We start from the raw sequence: 23614 nt of genomic DNA, 5'->3' as shown, positions 1-23614 counted from the left end.
CAAGTCATTAAGGTCACTACTATAACCTGATATTAATAATAGCTCCCCCATTATTATTATTCCACACAAGCACTTGCCTATGTTGACAGTGGTTGTCCGAAATTCACCTAACTCTCTTCCATCAGGCCGACAATTCTCTTTCTAAAGAAAAATCACAAAGTTCAAATTAGAAAACATATTTTATCAAATAACACAATAATATTTATGCTACAGAAGTTCATAAAAAATAATATTCTCTTCTTTTTAGCAGAATTATACAGCCTCAAACATGCTGGGGAAATCTCGGTCACCCTTTAGCTAGCTTTTCATCAACTGATACATAGTTTGTGGTTGTAGACCTGCAAAAGAAAACCCCTGATTTTTAAAATCCATTTTAATTTATTTTGACAATATAACAATAGACTGATTGTCTCAAGGGTAGGTACTACAAGAGGCTAGATTCAGAATATCATCCAAGAATGAACTGGTAACTTAGAGATTCTACCTGTCTGCATTGTTTAGTGGAGCTCTTAAAATTAGACTGAACTAAAGGAAAGCGAAAGAAAAACCCTGCACCCAAAGAAAACCCAACATTCAAATACCATCAGTCAGAAGCTGTACAATACATAACCCTTGTGTTAGAAATTGAAACAATATTCCATCATAGATCTGAATTGTTACCACAATTTCAAGCTTTTGGTTGAATTATGAGAAGCAAAAGCAGACTTTTGGTTGAATTATGAGAACCCAAACTGACTGCATGTAGCGGTTTGGTCCAAAATACTCATTACTGTTTATCTTCTGTGAGATAAGAATTGCTAACCTATGACACTGCAATAATACTGGACCCATTTCTAAGTCAATACAACTTCAGTAATAGAGGAACTAATTTAAGGTGACAAAAGTCAGTGTTTTTCCTCCACAATTACAGTGTGCATGGCGAGCAGCAATAGTCTCTATTATTAATTTCTGTAGCATCTAAAAGCCTGGTTTGACATAATTTTGTACTAGACAAAAACCTGCATCACCATCTTGGTCAAATTTAAACTGAACTCCTTTCAAGACCAACAGAAGCATTTACCCATCAAGATGAACAGCACCAACACCAAAGATGGAAAGAAAAACATGTTCTGAAGAGAACAACTGTTTCTCACTTGCTCAGAGAGTTTCTTGGGGTTTTTTTTCAGTTTCCATTTCCATAGTTTCAGATTTCCATACAGACAAGTTAGAGGAGTGGAAGCAAGCAAGAAAAAATTCACTACAAGGAATTTATACAGGCATCTCATGTTTCACTCACCAAAAACCTCCTGTAATATTCCAATGGTTCCACAGTTCTAGAACAAATAGAAAGAGAAATTCAAATGCAAGCTCCTGAGTAGGCAAGAGACAGCAAAAAAAAAAAAAATCAGCAAGCACAAACCCACAACAATAAATAATCTTGGAATCAAGATGCCTGACAAAACTGCTTAGCAATATAGTTGCAGAACAATGAGGAAACTCTAAACTAATAGAAAACAAAGATGTTTTCCTACATTCAGTTCCAAAATGCTTCTTCCATACAAGGAACCTGCCTGCACATACACTTAACAAAAACTGCTAGCTTTCACTTCAGTAATCCTATTAGCTTTAAATCTAAAGAAGTGTTCAGTGACAGAAGGGTGTAGAATGTCTTTCAAGGAATGCAGAAAGGAAAATCTTACTACAGTGTGTGAAATATCTGTTAGTTCGAGGACTGCATTCAGATGTAGAAAATGGTATAAAAACTTTTAATTATTCAGTTTTTCTTAGAACATTTGAGAAAATATAAAATTACAAAATATGCTTCATGCAGTACTTCAGATGAGAAATAATTATTGCTTATTAAATATACATTACTAACAGTATTTGTGTATTAGCATTTTAAGCAGGAATCAATAAAGTAAACAAAAGCTTTTATAAAAAGTCTTGCTAATATTTAAACAAAGCATTCACAGTTTTGTTATAAGAGTGCTTCGGGGGAGGGGGGAGGTGGAAAACAGATAAAGGAAACAGGCAAGTTTTCCAAATGCAAACTAGCATACACAGGCATCACAAACATAATGGCAAGCAAGAACTGGCTCCTGTTGGCTCCACATATGTTGGTCCTGTACTGCTGGATTGTAAGCCCAATGCAAGGTCTGTTGTCTTCCAATTCATGTAACAGGACTTGCTAAACCTTGTTTGACACATTTAAGACATAAATACAGAGGAATCAAGGATGCTGAGATAGACTACCCAAAGAAGTTGTGGATGGTCCGTGCCTGGAAATGTTCAAGGCCAGGCTGGATGGGTCTCTGAGCAACCTGGTCTAGTGAAAGGTGTCCCTGCCCACGGCAGAGTGGTTGGAACTGGATGATGTGTGAAAATCCCCTCTGACCCAAACAATTTTATTATTCTAAAACGAGTAGCTATAAATGGGAAGCCATTGAATTCCCTACAGTCTGAACTTCCTTATAATGCTATCAGCTGTGTCAGGGGAAGTTTAGGTTGGGTAGTAGGAAAAGGTTTGTCACCTAGAGGGTGTTTGGGCACTGAAACTGGAACTTCCCCAGGGCATAGGTCACAGCACCAAAATTGCCAGAGTCCAAGAAGTGCTTGGACAACGCTCTAAGGCACACGCTGTGACTCCTGGCGCTGTCCTGCACAGGGCCACGAGTTGGACTCGGTGATCTCCAAGGATCCAACTCGGGATACTCTGCGATTCTGATCCCAGGTAGCTCCGGGCCTCACTGAGCTCCGCTTTTTGCCGGGCCTTTTTCCGGCTGGCCAAACCCCGCTCGCTCAGCCTTTGCCGCACACGTCGGGGCTCCGAGGCCCCCGCACCACCGACCCCATCCCCACAAGACGCGCCGATCCCGCTCCCCTCGCGCGCCGCCGCGGCAGAACAGGATAATGCCCTCGGGGGTCCCTGCGGGGCCTCGGGCGCGGGCAGGGGCGCGGGCAGGGGCGGCGGGGGCGCGGGCAGGACGCGCTGCGCGGCTCCGGCGGGACCGCGGCCGCCGGGCCCAGCACTTACTTGAAAGCCGCGGCCATGGCGGCGCCGTCCCCGCCCCGGATGCGGCGCCCCCTGGCGGCCCGCCCTCCCGGCCGGCTCCGCGGGCGGACCGGCGGCGGCAGCGGCAGGGGCGGCGATCGGAGCGGCGGCGCTGCCGGGCCCTGACCGCCGGGGGGCGCCCGCGGCTCCCAGCGGCACCCGGCGGGCGGCGCGGCCGCTTCCGCGTCCCTGTCGCGGAGCGCTGGGGCCCCGCGGCTGCCGCGGGCGATGGCGCTGCCGCCGCTCCCGTCCCTGCCCCTGTCCCTGCCCGCAGCCGCGCTGGCGCTGGCGGCCCTCGCCGCCTTCCTCTTCGTCCTGGTGAGAGCCGCGCACCGCGGGCACGGCGGGCCCGGGGGGCTCCGTGGCGGCGGCGGTGCGCGAGGCCGCCCTGTGCCCGCCCCCCGGTGCGGGGCAGAGGCGCTGCCCGGGGTCCCGGCCCTGCCCAGGGCTCTCGCGGTCCCGCCGCGCCCCGCAGGCGGCAGGGCCGGCCCGGGCTGGGCGGCAGCAGCCGGCAGGGCTGCGCTCGTGCGGGGGTTGTGCGGGAGACGCGTTGGGGCAAGGCGTGGGCAGCCGCGCCCGGCAAAGGGGACCGAGACGGGGCATTTCAGCCTTGCAGCACGTCTTGGGAAATGTCCTGGTAACGCCTTCGCGTTAACCATTTGGGAAGCGGCTGTGTTTCTGTGTATCTAAAATGCCGTGCGAGACTGAGAAGTTCGACCCCCGGGAAAGCGAAATTCTGCTGCCTGTCCACAGTGCCACGTATGCATCCTGCCCAGGGAGGTGGTGGAGCCACCGTCCCAGGAGGTGTTTGAGGAGAGACTGGACGTACGTGTGCACTCAGTGCCGTGGTCTAGTTAACATAGTGGTGGTGGGGCATGGATTGGTCTCGGTGATATCAAAGGTTTTTTCCAACCTAATTGATACAGTGGTTCTGTGTAAGGTGCCACCAAGTAAAAGTGCTCCAGAGCCCAAGTTCTACCACTTTATGTTAGCCATGCATAAAGCAATCAGAGCCTCGGTTTTGCATGCACGTATGTCTGGCTGGTCATGAGCAATGCCATTGATTTCAGTGGCTTGGTGGGGGATCAGAGGTGGCACCTGCTTGTGTGCTCAGGGTTACTTGGGGAAGGGACTTGGACGACAACTTTGGAGGCATCTGGATGCTTGGCAGTCAAAAACAGCAAGAAGCCAATGATGCTGACAGTGATCAGAGTAGGAGTAACCATGCCATTCATGAGAGGTTTTTGGACCTGTGTGATTTAGTCAGTGGATGAAATTCCACCATTGACCCACCTGTTACTGAAATATACTTGGTTACCAGGGTAATCAAGTATATTTCAGTAATGAGGTAGCACATTTAACAGCTAGGTAAACTTCTAATAAAATACTCCACAATTTTTCTCGTTTCTTTTTCATCACAGACTTGTGCAATTGCTCATGTAACTGCCAAAACAATGCCACACGAAGACACTGAATGCAGGAAAGGTTCTGCACCAAATATACGTGATCCTGCTACAAGAGAACTCTCTGTCGTTGTGCCTTCATACAATGAGGAAGACCGGTGTAAGATTTTTCTTGTTTTGAGGAAAAGAAGAAAATCTATCTGTTGTTACTGTAATAATGCAGAGGTCAGTTGTGTTAGCAGTAGATTCTGGCAGGCCAGATTATGTATCAGATTTTGGACACAGTTTCCAGAAAACAGTCCAAGTCCATTGAATTTCAAAATTAAGGAATTGTGTAACTTGATTTCTACTGCTAAAAATAGCACTTGTAAGAATCCTCTTTATTTTAATGATCCCCAGAAGAATGGCTGTTCATTTCCCCTGTAAATGCTGCAAGTCAAGAAGTAGAAAAATACTTTTAAAATTGATTTGAGAGCTTCCCACTCTTTAAACAACAGCAGCAGCTTCAGACAAGCAGAAAAATGGATGGTCTCACAGGTTTGTGTTTGACTTGGCCATAGATAGGAGTACCTGATACTGAGTGAAGGCTTTTAGATGTGATAGAAGTAATCAAGCTCTAAAGCTGATGTGGCAGTACACATTCCAACAGGTTCCTTAAGTAAAGTCAGTGCTGGTTTGCAGGGTCAGTCATGAAGACCGATTTTTTTTTCCTTCAATGTTGTATAGAGAATTACATACTTCAAAATGAAAAGTTGGTTCCTCAGAAAAAATGTTTTTATCCTGTCTTTTTATCACGTGTGTGATTTTCATCAGTGTTTTTTCTGCAGTCATAAAGGACAGCACTTAGAGTTGCAGCTGCTAAGCTTTTTTACTGAAGGTAGTGTTGTATGAAAGAGTTGATTTGCTCAGCTTCGCTTTGTGGTTGTTTTCAGCTTGCTTGTGCAGGTGCTTGTGGTGCTCTTCCTGTTATAATCTACTAACCTGACCTCCTCCACCTTTTCTCTAGTACCTCTTATGATGGACGAAGCTTTGGATTATCTAGAAAAAAGACAGGTATTCTTGCATTCAGAATTCTTTTTTTTTTCTGTGTATTGTGTATAACAAGTCAGTGATCAAGTCACTTTGTTATGTTAGTGTACATAGAACAGTAATACCTGGCCGCTTATAAGTAATGCTTCTGTTTCTTATCAGTTATTTTTAGATCAAGTGCCAGAAAGGATTTTTAAATTAAGTAAAAATTTAATATACTATTATAGGATGAAAAAATCTTCATATGCATGAAATCTGTCCAAGACAGAGCTAAGGATTAACCATGCATTTAACTTTCTAAACTAAACCCTGGTTTGTTCCAATGAGTTTCTTAAGCATCTGTTCTGCATTAGGGTTTGTTCTCTGCGTAAGAAGCTCGTTGTGAAAGTTTGTGGATTTTGTTTTGGTTTGTTTTTCTTAACAGTGATGTTCTTCTGAGCTTTCATCTTCTACAATAAATTGATTTCTCAGTTCTAGATGGTAGCATGACAAACCAATGTAATTGTACATGCATCAAATGCAACAAAATTCTTTAATTATCCCATCTTAACAAATTTTCTGCATTATATTAGTGTCTGTTGGCAGCCATGAACGACTGCTAGGGAGAAAAGAGTAATGATGTTTGAAAGTCCTACTGCCTACTTAAGAAATTGGATGAAATGCATTTTTTCTGCTTTTATTTTCAAGAAACGAGATCCTTCATTCACTTATGAAGTGATAGTGGTTAATGATGGTAGTAAAGATCAAACTGCAAAGGTAAGAAAAAGAAGTGTCTTCCCAAGCAATCAGAGGCATGGATTTTTGTTTGGCTTTTTTGTTTATTTGTGGGATATAACAATGTTTCACGTTTATATTTTGGTGCTTGAAGCAGTTGACAATTGAAGTTCACATTTCTGATTATTTTCTGTCATTTTCCTATATGCATCGTGGATGTCACATATGCACATGAATACACATATAATTCTTTTGTAAGTTCTAGTTTTCTTGATTGGCAACTGTGATAGCCATTTTCCTGCAGCTGAGATTCTAAGAATTCTAATCCTAACTTCAAGAAATTTTGCATTAAATACTCCACATGTGCATAGCGATGATGTGAATATGAATTCGAGGAAGCTAAAAAGTCTTTTTAAATATCCCATTCATACTGTGATTGACAAAACAGCTGACACAGTTCTTTCCCACACCCTTCATGGGATTGTTCATTTAAAAATCGACGTGCCAGTAGTAGTATTTTCAAAATAGTTCTGTATTCTTCTGCTTCAACTTTGGTGCATGTCACTGGCAAGGAAGGCCAGCCAACTTGCAGTGGTTTTTTCCTACTGCTTGGAAGGTGTTTGAGGTAGCTACTAAAATGCATATTGCTTTTTGATTTTCTGTCCTTAAGTTTGTCCATTAAGGATTGTTCATATGTATATGTGACTTCTGTGCATTCTTTCTGCCATTTCTTTCAACTGAGCATACAATGGCTGCTGGCCTCTGGACTTGAAAGGACTCAAGACAACCTTTAGAAAAAATTAGGAGAAAACTCAAGCTTTCTTTTCCCACAACATGCACTAAAATGTGCAGATCCTTACAGTGTGAATGGGATTTTAGATCAATGTGAATTTTTCTTCAAAACCACAAATAGCAGCAAGACAAGTGAGAAATAGGTAGCTGTCACAGAAAATTCTATTTCTTTTATTAACTATTGGTGTTAATAGAAAAGGTCTGTAATAGTATGATAGAAATTAAATTAGGATTGAGTTTTTTGGAGGTGGGAGGATGGGGATTGAAATTGCTTAGGGAAATATCCTGTTCTTATTGAACATTAGTTAGTTTCTTCAGTCTTCTTGTTTTGACTGTGAACTGTTTTTTATTTTCCCAAACAGACTGCAGCGAACACTGGCAATGTATTGTGCCAACTGAAGTGGTTATAGCTCTGTGCTATTAATTTATTTTCTTTTGGAGGGTGAGCAAATGTAAACTTCTCCCTTGGCTCCTGGTTTTGTTTTATGCTGGCTTTTTGTGTATCTGTCAGGTTGCAAAGGAGTACTGCAAGAAATATGGAAGTGACAAAGTGCGAGTGATATCTTTGGAAAAAAATCGAGGGAAAGGGGGAGCAGTCAGGACGGTAATTAATACTTTCATCTCCTTCTCTGTTTGAACTACCTGTGCCCAAATATACAGAAGATAGAGCTGTGCTGACATTTTGAATTTAACGCATTAACAAAATGATTATGAGAAAACTGAGTACAGATTCTATAAATTAAAGCAAAAACTTTTTTCAAAATAAGTTTATTTTAGGTCTTGGTAGCAGTGTTGTCTTTCCAGAAAGATCAACAGCAAAGACATTTTTTTAATATGAGAATTCAAAGTGGAAAAAAATGCTTGAATTTCATATTCATGTTCTACTTAGAAATAGGCTTGCATTTATAACAGCCAACCAAAATAAACCAACCAAAACTGTTACAGATGAAATTTCAGGTTTTGTAGACAAAATAGAGCCAAAGTTGCAAACTTTGCTCTCCAGGTCATAGCTGTGGTTTTTAAGATTGCTGATAAACAAGCACTCATCCAGCAAAGTTTATGTTTACTGCAGCCCACTGCTATCACCCACACTCAATAGTCAAAACAGCACAATTTATGCTTTCACATAGACATTATTATAAAATGAACTTGTTCTAAAAATAAAATAGCCGTTACACATTTAGAAGGAACATTTTATTCCTGTGATGAATGACACTTTGCTTTTCTGAAAAAGGGTGGTATCATCTGTGGCTTGTCAGTGATGTGTCTTTATCTGTATTTTCAGCTCTATCTTTAATATGTCAATTTATTTTTTAAGAAAAATGAGTAACTATAGGAAATGGAGAGAACATATGGGACTGTTTTGAGGTTATACCAAGAGAAGGAGAACAATTTTCTGTGTGATACACTTCTGCAATGCATAGTATAGAGTGAATGTGTGTACAACTACTTCCTTGACAGGCTTTTCCAAATGCTCACATGCTTGGTTGTGACAGTACTTTTGTCAAACCCACTGCTAATTGTTTTTCAGTGATACTGTAACTTGAGACTTAATCTTAAATTAGTTTTGAGAAATAGCTCTTGAATTTTCTTGAAACAGTGTTAGGAAAAACTCGCACTACATCCTGCTTTCCTTTGCTCACATGACAAAGAAAAGCCATCCAGTGCAGTGGCAGCTGCTAATCACTGCTTCTTAGTGCTCCCCTCTAGAGCTGACTTTTAGATTTAGATTTTTAGTAGCAGCTTACTGACTTTTAGATTTAGGTTTGTAAAGCTTTTAGTTTGCAAGCTTTTCCTGAGAGGGATTGTTAGCCTTTCATGTTCATGCATTGTCTGTCACTGTGGACACCTCAGTGTGAAGTCCCTAGATGTTATTAGACTATAAATAAGTAATTTATTGTTAGTAGCAGAATATTAATATACCTGTTGTGTAGAATCTGTGAGATATCACTGTCTTGTTACTACATTAGGTTTTTGCAGTGTCTTGCACCTAGCTTTCAACAAGTAATTGATTTCAAATGTGTTGATTTTTTTATTGACTATTTTCATTGCAGGGTGTCTTTAGTTCTCGGGGGAAAAAGATTCTTATGGCTGATGCAGATGGAGCTACAAAATTTGCAGATATTGAAAAAGTAGAAGAAGGTCTAAACAATCTCCAGCCATGGCCTGTGAGTATAAATTCTCATGCATACTTTAATACACAAGATTGGCTTTTGTAATTCTCTTCAACTTTTTTGAGATCCAGGTGAAGATGTAGTTGTAAGTCTGAAAACTTAAGTGTAAGGTTAGAAACCTCAAGAATGGGCTGTCAGAAGGAGCTTCCAATGGAGTTCTGACCTCCTTTGCATCTATTGTGTCTACTTCAAGGCAGTACAGAATGTTCTATTTGCTGTTTATGCTTCCTTCAAATTGTTTGAAGTTGTTCTGTTCTGTATAAATACCATGTGGTGCCTACTTAGTTTTCTTTGTTAACTGTTTTGTTTTTTCATTTTATCTGATGTCATCCTATATACCTTTAAGGGTGCATCTTAATTCCACCCTCTTTTATACAGGTTTTCTTTTCTCAGGGTCCTTAGTTTAATGACAGTATTTGGAAGAACTTTTATTGTAAACAAAAATTCAGAAACCTGTGGAACAAGAACACCTCCCTGCATAGTCATTCTCTTTTGTGAGCTTGACTTGAAAGAACCGAGGTTTATTTTCTGCTTAAAGGCAGATGAGTGAAGTACTTGTAGCAGGTTTCCCAGAGTGCCAGAAGGGATATGCAGCCTTCCAGCCAGAGCTGCAGGGGATGTAGCTGTGGAAGGGGTCACAGTCTGCAAGTGCAGGAGCACAAGTGCGGGACCCGATGCGCAGCGTGTGGCCCTGATGCTTTTCTCTACCAGGGTGGCAGCAGCTGCTGGTTCTCCAGCATTGGCCCCACACTCTCAAATAGAGTAGATTTGAGAGATTTCATGTGAGAAATAGTAGTGCAAGAATAATGTTAAACTTTTTGTTCTGATCATGTTGATTTAATTTGAGATTATATTTTTGGCTGATACCATGGCATTTGATTTGTTTGAAGATACATCGGTGCAACAAATACCTTATTCTGTTATCCCTTCCATTGTGCAATATTTAAGGAAAATGTACATTTTAACAGAATTTAGTTCTTAGGAATTCTGTGTGCTTATCTGTGCTGTTAAACACATTTGCCATATGTGTTCAGTAAACAATGTAAGCTAAACCAGACTTGAATAAATTGAGGCAATTTGTATGCACCATGTGCAAATTGTAATAAACTTCATATTGTCTCTTTATTGTAGAAGACTGATTTACACTCAAAACCTAGCAGTACAAGAAATGCAGCTACAGGAAGCAGAAAAGTATACTGCTTAGAAGTTTTTTATTTTACAGTTGTCAACACAAGGTTCCACTGATTCAAAAAAAATTTGTGTAAGTAGTAACTCTTTGAATTCCTGTACAGAAGGAGATGGCGATTTCCTGTGGTTCTAGAGCTCATCTGGAGAAGGACTCAATAGCAAAGGTTTGTTTCCATTTCCTGCTGTGTACTAATACCCAAATATTTCCATTACTTGTTTCTGCTCTACAGATTTTGCAAACAGATAATCAATATTTGTAAAAGAATGGAAGCTAAAAATAAGAAAAAGCTTATCATAAGTGCAGGATGTGCTCCATCATATACAAAGGATGTGTTCTAGATTTCAGGCACTTTGAACTCATTTCAGTTAGTGTTCCAATTTATGGATTTATTTTTTATTGTTAAGAACATCTCACAAGCAGAGCTTCTAAACCCTGAAAGAATTACTAGCTAGTAACTAGTACTGGGGCTGGAATGGAAGGCAGCTGATGAGTTCATTATTACTGATTTCCTTCCAGTGCAAGAACTTGGCCTGCAGATCTTGAAACCTGTGTAAAATGAGTTAGGGATAATTAGCAGCCAGCTGTTTGAAGAGTACCTCTTTTCATGGAAAAGTGGTTTCAGTTTTCGGTATTACTCCTAGTAAAATTTTTGAGTTTTGAACACACACACAGTACTGTTCTGTGTGTGACTCTTGTGTAATAAACAGTGATGCACAGGCACATGGCCTTATCTTGCATCTGATTTTCTGATGTCTTGGCAGGCAGTAATTGACAAAGCACAGGCATGGAACTTGTATTGCAGCAGACACATTGCTGGGCTCGTTTTTTTCGGTGTCATTGGATGTGCTCATCATGGTGAATGTTTGCAAGAATAAGCTTTGTTTATACTGATGTTTAGTACTTGAAATTATTCAAAAATACATACACAACTACTAAAATAGTTACAGAAGCTCAAAAGAGGTTACACTGGTAATGTCCAGCCTCTGGTAGATCTGTAGTTTTTTCTCCTGGTTTATCAGATAGTATTGGAGTGTTTCACTGGAAAGAGATCTTGCAAATACTGCTGCATGTATATTAGCATCCAAACAAAAAAAAAGAAACAAACAAAAAAAAAACCCTTCATCAGTATCAGAAACTGGGAACTACTACAGGGGAGCCTAGAAAAAGTATTTCATTGCATGGTCAAGTACTGAATGTGGACACTTTTTTCAGTGCATTCGTACTTCTTTTCATCTTTGAAGCTCTTGCTACATTAAGGAGAGGAATTGGAACAGGACTTTCATCTTTTAATACAAAAGTACAATTTTTAGGACATGTCCATCCTTTGCTTCCTGTTTTTCCCCATAGTTCTGATTTTTTAATAGAGGAATCACAAACTGGTTAGGTAGTACTGATTTGCTTGAACTGTGTAGCCCATTTTGTTTCATCACCCAGCTGTCCCTAGACTGGAATAGAAAGACTACATTTACTATAGTGGAAAAAGACTGTTGTATAGTGCAGTAGGTATAAAAAAATTGCAGAGCAATCTTTTAGATGTTAGGATTTCTCTCTGGACTTATTGGCATCTAAAACTGTAGTATGAAGCTGTGATAAGCAGCTGTATTGAATTTATTAACACCAGAATTTCACCTTTGTGTTCAGTCTCAATACATCAAGAATTCTGGTCTGCTTCCAGAATTGTTAATGTCCTTTAATGAATCTATACTATGACTTGCATAAATAGTCTTAGGAGTGATAAACATAACCCAGGAACTCCTCTTTGTGTAGTAAGTGCACAGTTTGACTGTCTGACAGTCATGCAGCCTCCTAGCACTTCCCTTTTGGTACTAGTGTGAGCCTTATGTTCTTGGTCACAGAGCCAAAAGAGCCAAAGAAGCTACACCAGATCCACCATAAACCTGGGGCAGGATCATTTTTCAGAAGGCAGAAGTGATTAATTTGGTTTTCCTTAATCAAAGGCTATTATGTAATAAGCCAAGTATTTTCTCATTTTTCAAGTGAGATTCTAAGTTGTTGGCTTTAAAGGCATCTCTTATCACCCAGAGATACTTAACAGTTGAATTGTTGGCTCCTAAAGATTTTACATGATATGTGGCTTGCAGTCATAGATACAATCACTTAAACAGAGCTTGAGAATGGCAGTGAGTTCAGAAGTAATTTGTGGCTCAGAGTTCTAGTTGTTTAGGAACTGTCTTGAATAAAAGACTAAGGGGTACCTCTGCAAATCCAGGCTCCAGCCTCTGGAGTCTGTGGACAAACTTACCTGTATGATTATCATGCCAAGAACACAAGTGTAACCAAAGAGTAGTTTGGGAACGTTCATCAAAAATATAAAATACATCTGTGAAAGCAAAAGAACAAAAGACATGACTGTAACATTGCTGGAAATATAAAATGAGATCTTGCACAGCAGCCTTTACTTTAGACCTAGTTTGCACTTGGTCCATTGTATACTTCCAAAGAATCATGCAGTAGATACTATGGCTGTTCCACTAGTTATTTAAAATCCAGGTGCAGGTTCCTGCTCTAGTTAGTAAAGCATAATCCAGAGTGAAAAACTGCTCTGAACTGGGGAGAGCAGAAAAAGGGACTTGGATTCCTCCTATCCTAGACCATACACATGCCTGGCAAGTCTTTCCCTAGATCAAAATCTTTCCCTTTCAGCTAAAATTTTGTTTGACTGTAACAACTGGTAAGTTCTGTTTTCATTCCAGTGCAAAATACAGCCAGTTTACAAACTTTGAAAGCTATCACAAAACAGGGTTACTGTTGTGTAAGACAGCTCTCTTCAAGCACTTCACTCATCACTCCAATGAAACCATCTAACATCTTGTCTTTGTCCACAGCGCTCTTACTTTCGAACTCTCCTCATGTATGGCTTCCACTTCCTGGTGTGGTTTCTCTGTGTCAAAGAGATCCGGGATACACAGTGCGGATTTAAGCTTCTAACCAGAGAAGCTGCCTTGCAGACTTTCTCAAACCTTCACATAGAACGCTGGTAAATTGTTCCTTTTTTGGTTGCTAGGTTTTTTTTATAATTGAACATGGGTTTGAAAAAGTAATTTCAGTATTGCAGCTACAGCGAAGCATGTGATGTCTGGGTATAAATCCCAGCTGCTGAGTTTAGCCATTATAGTACTGCCTGCATGGTAGCTTCGATTTCTTGTTACGTTAAAGTATCCTGGTAATCACTAGAAATTCTATATTCCTATTAAGATATATTTTAGGAAAATAGTTGGGTATTTAATTTCATTCTTTATTTAATTTTATTCTCTTTTCTTAAAAGAGTTATGTAATCCTAGGTAGGATATTTTGGTTTTGTGTTGTCAGAGGAAATAGTAATTGATTAGGAAGGAAGAGAGGAAAAAAAAAAGAGGAAAAAGGCCTCAAGCAACAGAAAATCCTAGTAATTCTTCCTTATTCAGCTCCAGAAAAAATTTCAAACAGACAATTTTTCATTGTGCTGTAATCCACTCCCTGTTTCTGAGAGTCCTCTCTCCTTTTGCAGAAATGAGCCATGCAAGCAGTGTAAGAAATGGAGAAAAGCTGTTATTGTGATAAGGGAAGTTGAGAGTTACTAATCCTATTCAAAACTTTTATCTGTCTTATTTTTTATACGTTATAATTCAGTACTGCTTAACCAAAATATTTTAAGTAAAATCAATATCTGATAGATATTTAGAATTGCTGAGGACTCTAAAGTGAAAGCAAATGCCTATTCTTTACTTATTTTCTAGCTAAAGTATTTTATAAGAGGACTACTGATAGATTAATTTAAGACAATAAAAATTTTTGCATAGTCTTTTAATTAGTTTAGAGCTGCTTTAGTTGTAATTTAGCTAGAACAGTTCCCATATGTGAGTGATACAGCCATGACTGCTGTTATGGGACTGAAACACTGTTTTCACACAAATACCATAATTTCTGTAAATTATCTATGCCTCAGTTGTTGCTAAAAGGGATAGTTTAATTAGGTATAATCAAACCTTTTCAAACTGTTGTCTTCAATCAAGAAAATCGCACACGGGCTACCGCTTGCTTGACAGGGAGCAGAACTCTTGAACAATGTTCCCGTACACAAACATGTGCAATCCTACAGTCCTAGTCAATTCCAATGTGTACAGTTTTAGGTTGACCTTTGACAGCTATACTTCTCCTCCAGACTGGAATTGCAAAGGTCATGTTTGGGCACACGAATCTGGTGTGGAATGTAGAGCTACTGTTGCATTGAATCTGTAACTGAGGAGAAACAGACAGAAAATCACTTTCCCACCCAAGTGGTTTGCTTGTTGCTCTAAAGGAAACTGTAGCTGAGCCAGAAGTATGATTTGAGCTGCTACCTCCAAACCCAGTCTTGATCTATAAAATTCTGTAAATTTCAGGGATTTTCTAAATACAAGGTTAAAAATATATGTGAGGCCCAGAAGTGCACGTCTCCAAATTGCCTTATTTAACTTCACTTTATAAATTAAGCACTTAAAGAAGAAAACTGAAAGAAATAAATGAGGATAATCAGTTTCAGCTGTAAAAATGCAATCTTAAATTTTATTGGTTTTTGTAATTGCACTTATTGGTTATATAAAGTGTTTTATAGATAAAATCTTAACAAGCTTTCTTCTGCTGCTTCAATTATCTAGCACTAAAGAAATGAAAGAGTAAAAGTAATTGTGCTGTACCCCATTACCCAGCAGTAGAAGCAATGAAAAAGGGATATTGCTAACATTTTACAGTAATTATATTGTTGGTGTGGAACATACCAGATCTTCATGTCTTAGTTCCATGTGCCTTGTATATGCCTCTAGAAAATGAGCCTACTATTCTTGCTCTTCTATTTACAGTAATCCATAAACTAATCCCCTGTCTGTTTTCTTATTTATCTGAAATGTCCTGGTTAGTGATGAAGAATGCTTGTTTTGTGTAAAGAAAAGAACAACTCAAATTCTTCCAAGAAAGAAGTTCTTCCAATAATTCCGAGTCACAAGTTTGCCTAAAAACAGCTATAGGTTTTTGGGGGTTTTAAAATTTGGTTTAATTCTGCTCAAACTGGCAATATATTTTCTGGTTTTATGCTCATCTGTCAATCAACAGTCTCTTCATTTCCATATTTATTGGCTAATTTAAACCAATTCTGAGAGAACAGTAGAGATTTCAAAATGAAAAGCTTTGGCAAAGTTTGTGGAAAATGAAACCCTCTTAGAGAGAGAAACTCAGATTATTGTCACTGCTGAAGAAAAAAACCCTATAATAAGGTCTAGAAAGTTACTTACCAGTTCCACAGCTAGTCATTGAGCATATGTAACTAGAAGATAGCGTGTCAGTGCACAAAACAAAGTACTGTCCCTTTCCCAGTTAATATTTATAAGATCTGGAAATAAACTGGGAGATGGGGAGGTATAAGTATGTGGGGAGAGTGCATATATTCAGGGAAATGATAGTCCTAAGTGAAATGTCAGTGTTGTACAAACAATTGCGATAATTGCAGTTGGAAATTATATAGGGATATCAAACATTCATCCCATAGACCTCCCATTAGATTTCTTTGTATACAATTTTGTAAGAATCTGAAACAACTCAATACTGGAAACTTCTTATTTTAAACAAATCTGGCCCCTGATATCTTTCCATTGTGTAACGTGTGTAAAAAGGCAAATAAAAACCGGTTAGACATTGTGCCATGGAGGTTCTGTACATATCATGAGTACAGAGACAGAAGAGTAAGAAATAGTAGTTGGTATTGTATTTCTGCTGACCTGGAACAATGTGGAGTCCCCAGCTGGGTCACAGCAACTTGTTCATATTGAGACCATCAGCAAGGGGTAGCAGAGACACCACTATCTTGGCACTGGATTAGAGGCTCTGAAATGTGGGTTTATTTCTGCTTCTGCATCACTGCAGTGGGGCTACTTGACATCCAAGGAAGTTATTTGATTCTCTTTGAATCTTAAAATGCCACAAGTGGGGTGCAGCTCTGTTAGGTACTGGAGTGTTCAGTGCAGTGTGGTCTGTGCTCAGATGTTCTGGGAATAATGGAGGAGAGTGCTGGAGAATATTCAAGGAACAAGCAGCATTTAATAGGATAAAAACCATCTGAGCTAAGCACCCTGGTCCTTGAGTCTGCCAAGGGCTCCCCAGCTGCTGCACTGGAACACGTGGTGAGCTGCTGAAGGGAATGAACACCAGGCTTCTGCAAAAACCCAATCATCTGTCCTGTCTGCTCAAGCTTAGTCAGACTTGGATTTGTGGGGGTGCTACAATGCTAGGTGAATTCTTATGGAGCACATGACAAATTATTTAGATTAAAATTTATGCATGACATGTTTACTCATGAAGTCAATATAAAATTATTATCAAATCAGCTATCTAATAATTCCCGCCTGTTTAGACCCTCACTTCTTTATGCTTTCTCCATGTTTTTCCCATTCCAGTGGATATTGATGTGAATATCACCTTTTTAATATTAAAAATACTAGAAAACAGACCAGATTTTTCTTCTTACTGTGCTGAATTTGATTTATAGATGCTTATATTTAGAAAATCTTGAAACTGAAGCATACAAGGGAAAAGTACAGTTTTATCATTATGGCAATAAGGATCACGTAACACTTTTTAAAGAGAGACCAAGATACTTCCTAGAATTTTTTTTTTAATCTAACCCTGAATTTTAGAAAGCATTTGAAAATTAATAGATTCTGCGAACTGTTTATGTATTTGATACTAGGAAATAATGCTTACATCCTAAACTAGCTTTTTTTTGTGAGTGTTCTCATTGTCTTTTTTGTTTAACTATCCTTTGGCTCTGTATATATGAATATAAACGAAACATTCTTGAAATTTACTTTCTAAATAGCAGAGTTTTGACATTAGTTTGAAATGAGAGCAACCTTTTGAACAGAGAGCATATGCTTTGTGTTTTAGATTCTGAATCTGATTACACAACTAATCTGTTTTGCAGAAATGGATGGAGCACATTTTTTAATTTAAAACTTAAAAGAAAATTAAAAGAGATATTATAAAAACGTAACAGAGACAGCTGGAATTACTTTAGGCTACAAAAGAAGGTCTAGTTCTGCATCTACAGTCTTGACCTGAGAAATGTAGCTGTTCGTGTTAAGTTTTGATGCGTAGGAGAAATACTGGAAAATTAAATGGTCTCACTGGCCAAGTTTTCCTATCCTAAATTTGGTCATTGATTTCTTCTGACAACAAATAAAATGATACATTTTCTTCCAGACAGAAAATGTCTATCCCTAGGAGAACTAGACATAGCAAATATTGTCCTTAATGATAAAAGGAGGGGAAATTCAAAATGTAGTTCTAGTCCTGGTTTGGTTGACATATTTTTGTGAAGTGGCAATTTATAATGGCATTGTACAAGCCAGCAGATCACTGAACAGATCAAATTGTGGCTATTACTTTTATCTATAAAAATTGCCTTGTGCGCTGAACAAGCCATGCTGTTTCACATTTAAAACTGTAAAGAGCAATATAAAAAAATGTTTGTTTCTCCAGTTTGTCACTAATCTCTAAATATGAGTTTCTATATAAAAATTCAGAAAAATAAGCATTCATATTGCTACAGGGATTTTTTTCCACTTCTGTGCCATTATAGACCAACACAAGCAGTGGAATGAAATGTTTTTTTCCTGGTTTTGTTCAGAGCAAGTAGAATTGTTTATGAGTGTCTAGTCAATGCAAAAATATTTTTGCTGTTTTAACTGTGTCTGTTTTGTCTTGTTAAAAGTCCTGCTCTCGGCTGACATGTGGACTTTCAAAAGCCCCAGTTTAGCTAGGGCAGTGCTGGCAGTCTAGCCCACTTGGCATCATGTTTCATTGTTAGACCTCTGACCACTGGCAGTCTTCGTTGCCTGTAGGAGTTCACTGGAAAAACATATCTTGGGTGTACAAAAGTCGTAAATTCCAATTAAAATGTTATAACTGAAGGCCTGATTTTTGTTTTTTGAAACACATAATACTGGACCAGAAAAAAAGAGTCCTAGTGCAATTTTAAAATACAGAATAATTTTTCAGGATAGATATTTTATAAACTCAGGCATCTTACGGATTCAGTTTAAAAGCACTGAATTCAATTAAACCCCTACAACTTGGTGTTCAAAAGAATTTTAGCCAGCATTGTCTTAAATTGTAACTTAACCAAAACACAACCATGTGGAGAATTTTTTCTTTACTTTGCATTCCATGTTTGTGGTAATTAACACATCATGGAGCTACTATTAGAAATAGATGGGGAAATCATTCACACTATATATTTTTGGGTATCTAACTCTGGGTACTTAGATTGGAGCCTGAATTCTTTCAGGCTGGAGCCAAACTTGGTATTCTGAGCTGCCAAGAGGCAGCAGAATTCAGTACATGGTGTGAATAATACCTTGCTGTTTCTAGGAGTGGTTCTGTCACATGTTGACTACTCACAAATGGCTTTGTGGCAAATTGCATGAATTGTGCTTACCAGCTCATCCACAGGTGTGGCTTCGATCTCCTCTAGGGTAGGCTCCATCTAACATACCCATGCTTAATCCTGGCTGTGGAAGCTTCTGTATGGTTCTCCTGTACCATCTGGATCTGGTGGTCTGCAGTATGGGTGTAGTGTAATGCTGTCAGTGTATTGAACATACTGTGGTCTGTATTCCCTAACTATTCTGGTATACTGAAAGGTGGTGGGGAAAAGGGAAGAAAAATGATAACCCAGTGGTATTCTACTGAAGTCATTCTCCTTTCAGCTTTGAATAGTTTTTTGGTTTTAATTTCAGGATATGTTCACTGTTACCCAAATGGCAACCACATGTAACAATATTAGTGTTCAACCTGATTAATTCCTGTGCTTTTAATCTTTTTCTTTGAGCCCTGTAGTTCACAGAACTATTTAATGTTGTTGTTCTGTGATGTATGTGCTGACATTCCAGTAATCAGTTGTCCACAGGAATTACTGCAAATAACTATTAGTTCACTAGGTTAATAGTTTATGTAATATTTTTAGAGCAGCTCATATAGTCTAATTCATCAGACAATTATTCTGCGTCTCTTAAGATTTTTAGTCATTTAAATAGTAAGTATTACAAAATTAGATTTCGTCTTAATACACATGATTCATAAACAATCAAAGGTGAATACATTGGGGTTTTGGCTTACAAACGTAAAATGTCAGCAAAAAAATTAAATAATATCTCTTCAGTAGAAGAGACCATGGAGTGATTAATAAAATAATATTTAACTGTCATGTAAAGAAAGCAGTGAAATGACAAGGCTCCTTGGAGCAGACTTAGTTCACTGAGGTAAAAAATAATTTATTCTTGTAACTTTTTTGCTGACAGTGAGAAGGCCCGTGTCCTAATCAAAATCAGATTTACAAAGTAGCTCTACATTCCCTATACACAATAGCTGTAGTCTCTGTAGATAACATCTGTCTGTGCTGCCTTTGCTTATTTTAATGCTGTCCCGTGTGGAATCAGTGGCTCTCCTGTCACAAACACAGCGTGAGTTCAGGTTGGTGCATGTGTGTCTGTGATTCCAGCAGCAAGCCAGCGTGCTGTGGTCTGTACTCCAGTGGGAACTTACCTGTGTCTGTCAGACCTACGGGCACATTTCAAAGTGGGCTGCTGTTGTTGTTGCACTCATTCATACTTTTACAGAAATGCACTGCTTAAAAGGAGAGGATGGCTTGGAGTAGAAGGAAATAACATCTGAACTTAGCAAGCAACCTGCTAAAGTGTGTCTTCTTCCTGCTCTTGATCACCTTGTCTGTTCCTTTCCATCTTTTCTCTGGTGTTAAATGGAATTACCAAAGACGTGAATTCAAGCAACGCTTTAAGCATGAATTTTCTTTTTTTTATTGTTTACATTTTCTCCAGTGGCAAAAGATTTTCTTTCATTTCAAAAGAAAACTATCTTGGACTTACCAATGAGAATTTAAGGCAAATCACCAGAATCTTCTTAATTGTGATTTATGTTCAACCCTGTCAATAGTAGCTACCAGCAGCTTCGTGTGCTGATTTCTAAGCAACCATTAAAAGCTGCTGAACTACTGGTTGAATATCAAAAGTCCGGTGTGTCACAGGTAGAAGGCCCACCTGAGAATGCAGTTGCAGGAATGAAATACACAGACAGTTCTCTGTGCAGAGAACTGAGAGGATTAAGGTGTGTTCTGGACAAACTGAGCAGGGAGGAGCACCTGACAGTAGGATCACTGCCCCAATTCATTTTGCTGTACAACCTGCAAAAAATTGAGCCAACAGAAAAGACAAGTCTCAAGAGAGGTTTTGTGTTTTGCATTAAGGGGTCACTAAAGTACAGCTGTTGTTTGGATTCTGTTGTGCATGGTAACATAAATAATGTCTCACTTCTATGCTGCTACCTTGAGTTCCTTGACTGAGAAAGTAAAAGGAGAACCCATCAGATCAGCATAAAGCCACAGCAAGTAGATGTCCCCTTTGATGGAACTACTAGAGATGTGGAGTGACACTGTACATTTGACTGCTTGGTGTTTATGGTCTTCAAAAATGTTTAAATTGTGGCAGAATGAAAAGCAAGCAGTGGGCTGAACACAGAGTGATCTATACCTTCAAAAACAGAGCACAGTGAAGTATTGTTATTGTTGTCTGTATGTGGGCTGTGTTCTGAGATGTTTAGTCAGGAAAATTAATTTCCCTTCCATGTGTATCTGACCCATAGAGCAATGGTATCAACTGCATAACTGAACAATCATTTAATTAACTTTTGCACTGTCTTTCTTCTGGGAGTATGTGTGACTATATTTGGTATTTCCTGTTCTTCTTCAGGGCGTTTGACGTGGAACTTCTTTATATAGCCCAGCGCTTGAAAATACCTATAGCAGAAGTTGCTGTCAACTGGACTGAAATAGAAGGTAGGGAAATTGTTCATGTTCTTATAAGGTTCCTTACATGTCAATCCAGAATAACAGATCCAAGGTTATTGCCATACTTATCCAGTTTTGACAGCATACAGCCTTTTTTCCATAAAAATTTTGAATTTCATGTCCTTGCCAGCCTTCTGCCATGGCTTGGTACAGAAAGACTAGGTGAAGGGGTAGCACAGGAGAGAAACTCTGTGGTCCCACTGGAGACAAAAGTAGGGAATTACACTGCTAGGACAAAAACTGCTTTGGTATGTCCTCTTGCTGTGATGTGTTAATAAATTAGTGCAATTGTAAAACCCGGTGCAGGGAGTCTAACCATCATCACTTATTGGTTCAATTCCATTTCACCATGTCTTGTCTTCCAAAGTCTTAAGATGTGATACTCTTTCATACCTGTAGGGAGGTCTCTGCCACTGAGTTACTGGGAAGTATAGCTCCATGCATATTTCTTCAGTGCAGAGCCAGCTTAATAGTTACTGGTTACTGCTTGCTTCGCCTCACTTACCCCCCATCAAATGCAGTTCCTCTGTTTTTTTCCCTTTTCATGTCTTTATCTTTTTTTTAATCGAAATCTCTCCTCCTGAGCACAACCCCCGAACAACAGAAATGATAATGAACTGCAGTGATGATGAAAGGTAGAATCAGAGAATGTCCTGAGCCAACTTCACTTGCAATGTTTCCTTTCAGTGCAGTTCCACATGTACTTTGCACCTAACCCAAATTAGATTATAGAAGGCTTGCTTTTGTAGTGTGGGTTCCTTGCCTTGCCTGAAGATTGGCACCTTCATATTATTGTTGTAAGACAAGGTGGCAGTCCTCTTCTCCAAAGTTGCTAGATAAATCATTTGCTTAATTGTTGGTGTTCAGGTTCCTATTTACTTGAACAAAGCCTTGTCACAGAGAACACTGTGCATTTTGTCACATACATGGAATTACTGTGCTGCTTGCAATCTAGAGTCTCCCACCTATGGCATAATGTAATTTCTATAAAGCAAGAGCTTTCAAAATATAAGTTTTTTATTAATGTTGAGATCTAGGTTGTGGGGCTGAGTGTGCTGAGAATGCAGAGGTTCATGACTGCTTAAATGTGTGTCTTGCCCGTGCTCATTTTTTTCTAACAATGTCATTCTGATTTTCTTCTTCATTAATCACAGGTTCTAAGTTAGTTCCCTTTTGGAGCTGGCTGCAGATGGGCAGGGATCTTCTTTTTATACGACTGCGATATATGACTGGTGCCTGGAAGCTTGAAGCAAAAAAATGTAATTAGGTTATTTACATTTTCCAAATATATTATTATGCTTAATGGAACACGAGAACAGTTTCAATCAAGTGAAGTGGTGGTGAAAGCTGAGGTAATTCTTCATTGCTTCTGTTGTATGTTTCATTTTTGCAGCATGTATGTGTTTTATAAGATTGTCAGCAGAGAATTTTTACATTTTGAAAAAAGAAAGCATTTCCAAAAAGATTTTCTTACATGGTAATCAGGCTTTTATTTTATTAAATACTAGCTTTAACATGTCTTATAAATTCATTCAAATAAATATATCTGCTTTTGTCTCATCATACATCTGGAATCTCCTTTTGCATATTAAAAAGAGGCACTCTGTTCTACATTGTGCATTGTTTTGTTGTGAATGACCATAACCATTTGTTTCTGTTATATCTGGAAATTTTAGGCCATATTGCAACTTGGAGTTACCATTCAGGGTTCACACTGCTGCATGTTTAGATTCAATGTTATGGAAAACATTAATGGATTTTACTGAGTTGTAACAGTAATGTTCATAGAGTTGTTCTCAGGACTTTCAGTAGTCCCTTGACATTCCAAACGTTTTTGTCTGAAGCTGAAATAGTTTTCGTGATATAAAACTGCAGATCTTTTCCAGACTGTAGAAGGTCCGAGAAGAAAGCACATACAATTTTAAAATGTCTTTTGTAAATATGTTTTGTTCATACATACTTATTACTGTGTGCTCAAGGCTAGGAGTCTTTGACATCTACAGATCTGTAGTGAAAAGGGTATGGAAAGCTCAGAGCATCCAGAAGTGAGACCCAGTGTATGCTGGGGACCTGTGCATTAGTAATGCCACTCTGGTGTTGTCACACTTCAAATGAGATCAGAGATGGAGGGAGGGGTCTTGGCACTTTCATACTAATGTCAGTCTGTGGTACAGTACAGAACAGTTTCATTTGTGCTTTCAAAGTAGCTGTGAATTGCCAACAAACTAAGCCAATCTGTCTCTCTGAAACTTGTACAAATTTGAAGAACTTTAAAGAATGAACGGTGTATGGTTGTACTTTCACATGTGAATTCACTGGTGATTTTTCTTACTTTTCTGTAATACTGACTTGAGTTTTGCTTCTGTTAGGGTTACCTCAGTTTTCTATAAA

The 23614-nt window shown here is 39.0% G+C and overlaps 2 protein-coding genes across 5 annotated transcripts in view; one reads left to right on the top strand and one right to left on the bottom strand.

The window, feature by feature from the left end:
* Positions 1–3076, bottom strand: part of EXOSC8 (exosome component 8) — a 9593-nt gene extending 6517 nt beyond the window's left edge. The window contains exons 1-3 of one of the 2 annotated variants that reach the window (XM_082279110.1): positions 3014–3076; positions 1277–1313; positions 78–141 (exon numbers count right to left, since the gene is read on the bottom strand). In XM_082279110.1, the coding sequence (XP_082135236.1) occupies positions 78–141; positions 1277–1313; positions 3014–3030 (118 nt within the window). In that variant the 5' untranslated portion in view covers positions 3031–3076. Of the gene's footprint in view, positions 1–77; positions 142–1276; positions 1314–2510; positions 2595–3013 lie in introns of those variants that run through there. The other variant, XM_082279109.1, reaches the window with a different exon arrangement.
* ALG5 (ALG5 dolichyl-phosphate beta-glucosyltransferase) lies at positions 2605–23614 on the top strand. 3 transcript variants are annotated; one of them, XM_082279107.1, is made up of 10 exons: positions 2605–2710; positions 4453–4594; positions 5441–5487; positions 6151–6219; positions 7481–7573; positions 9024–9137; positions 10436–10495; positions 13179–13330; positions 21126–21211; positions 22378–23614. In XM_082279107.1, the coding sequence occupies exons 2-10, from the start codon at positions 4486–4488 to the stop codon at positions 22488–22490; spliced, it is 843 nt and encodes a 280-aa protein (XP_082135233.1). In that variant the 5' UTR covers positions 2605–2710; positions 4453–4485; the 3' UTR covers positions 22491–23614. The 3 variants fall into 3 exon arrangements, with proteins under 3 accessions (XP_082135233.1, XP_082135232.1, XP_082135234.1); XM_082279106.1 differs by lacking the exon at positions 2605–2710 and adding an exon at positions 3232–3349; XM_082279108.1 differs by lacking the exon at positions 2605–2710 and adding an exon at positions 3718–3856.

Source organism: Coloeus monedula, assembly GCF_965178545.1.
Source record: "Coloeus monedula genome assembly, chromosome: 3".
In the NCBI taxonomy this organism is placed as follows: domain Eukaryota; kingdom Metazoa; phylum Chordata; class Aves; order Passeriformes; family Corvidae; genus Coloeus; species Coloeus monedula.
The sequence above is the reverse complement of the archived record's forward strand: the minus strand, read 5'-3'. Positions and strand labels throughout refer to the sequence as shown.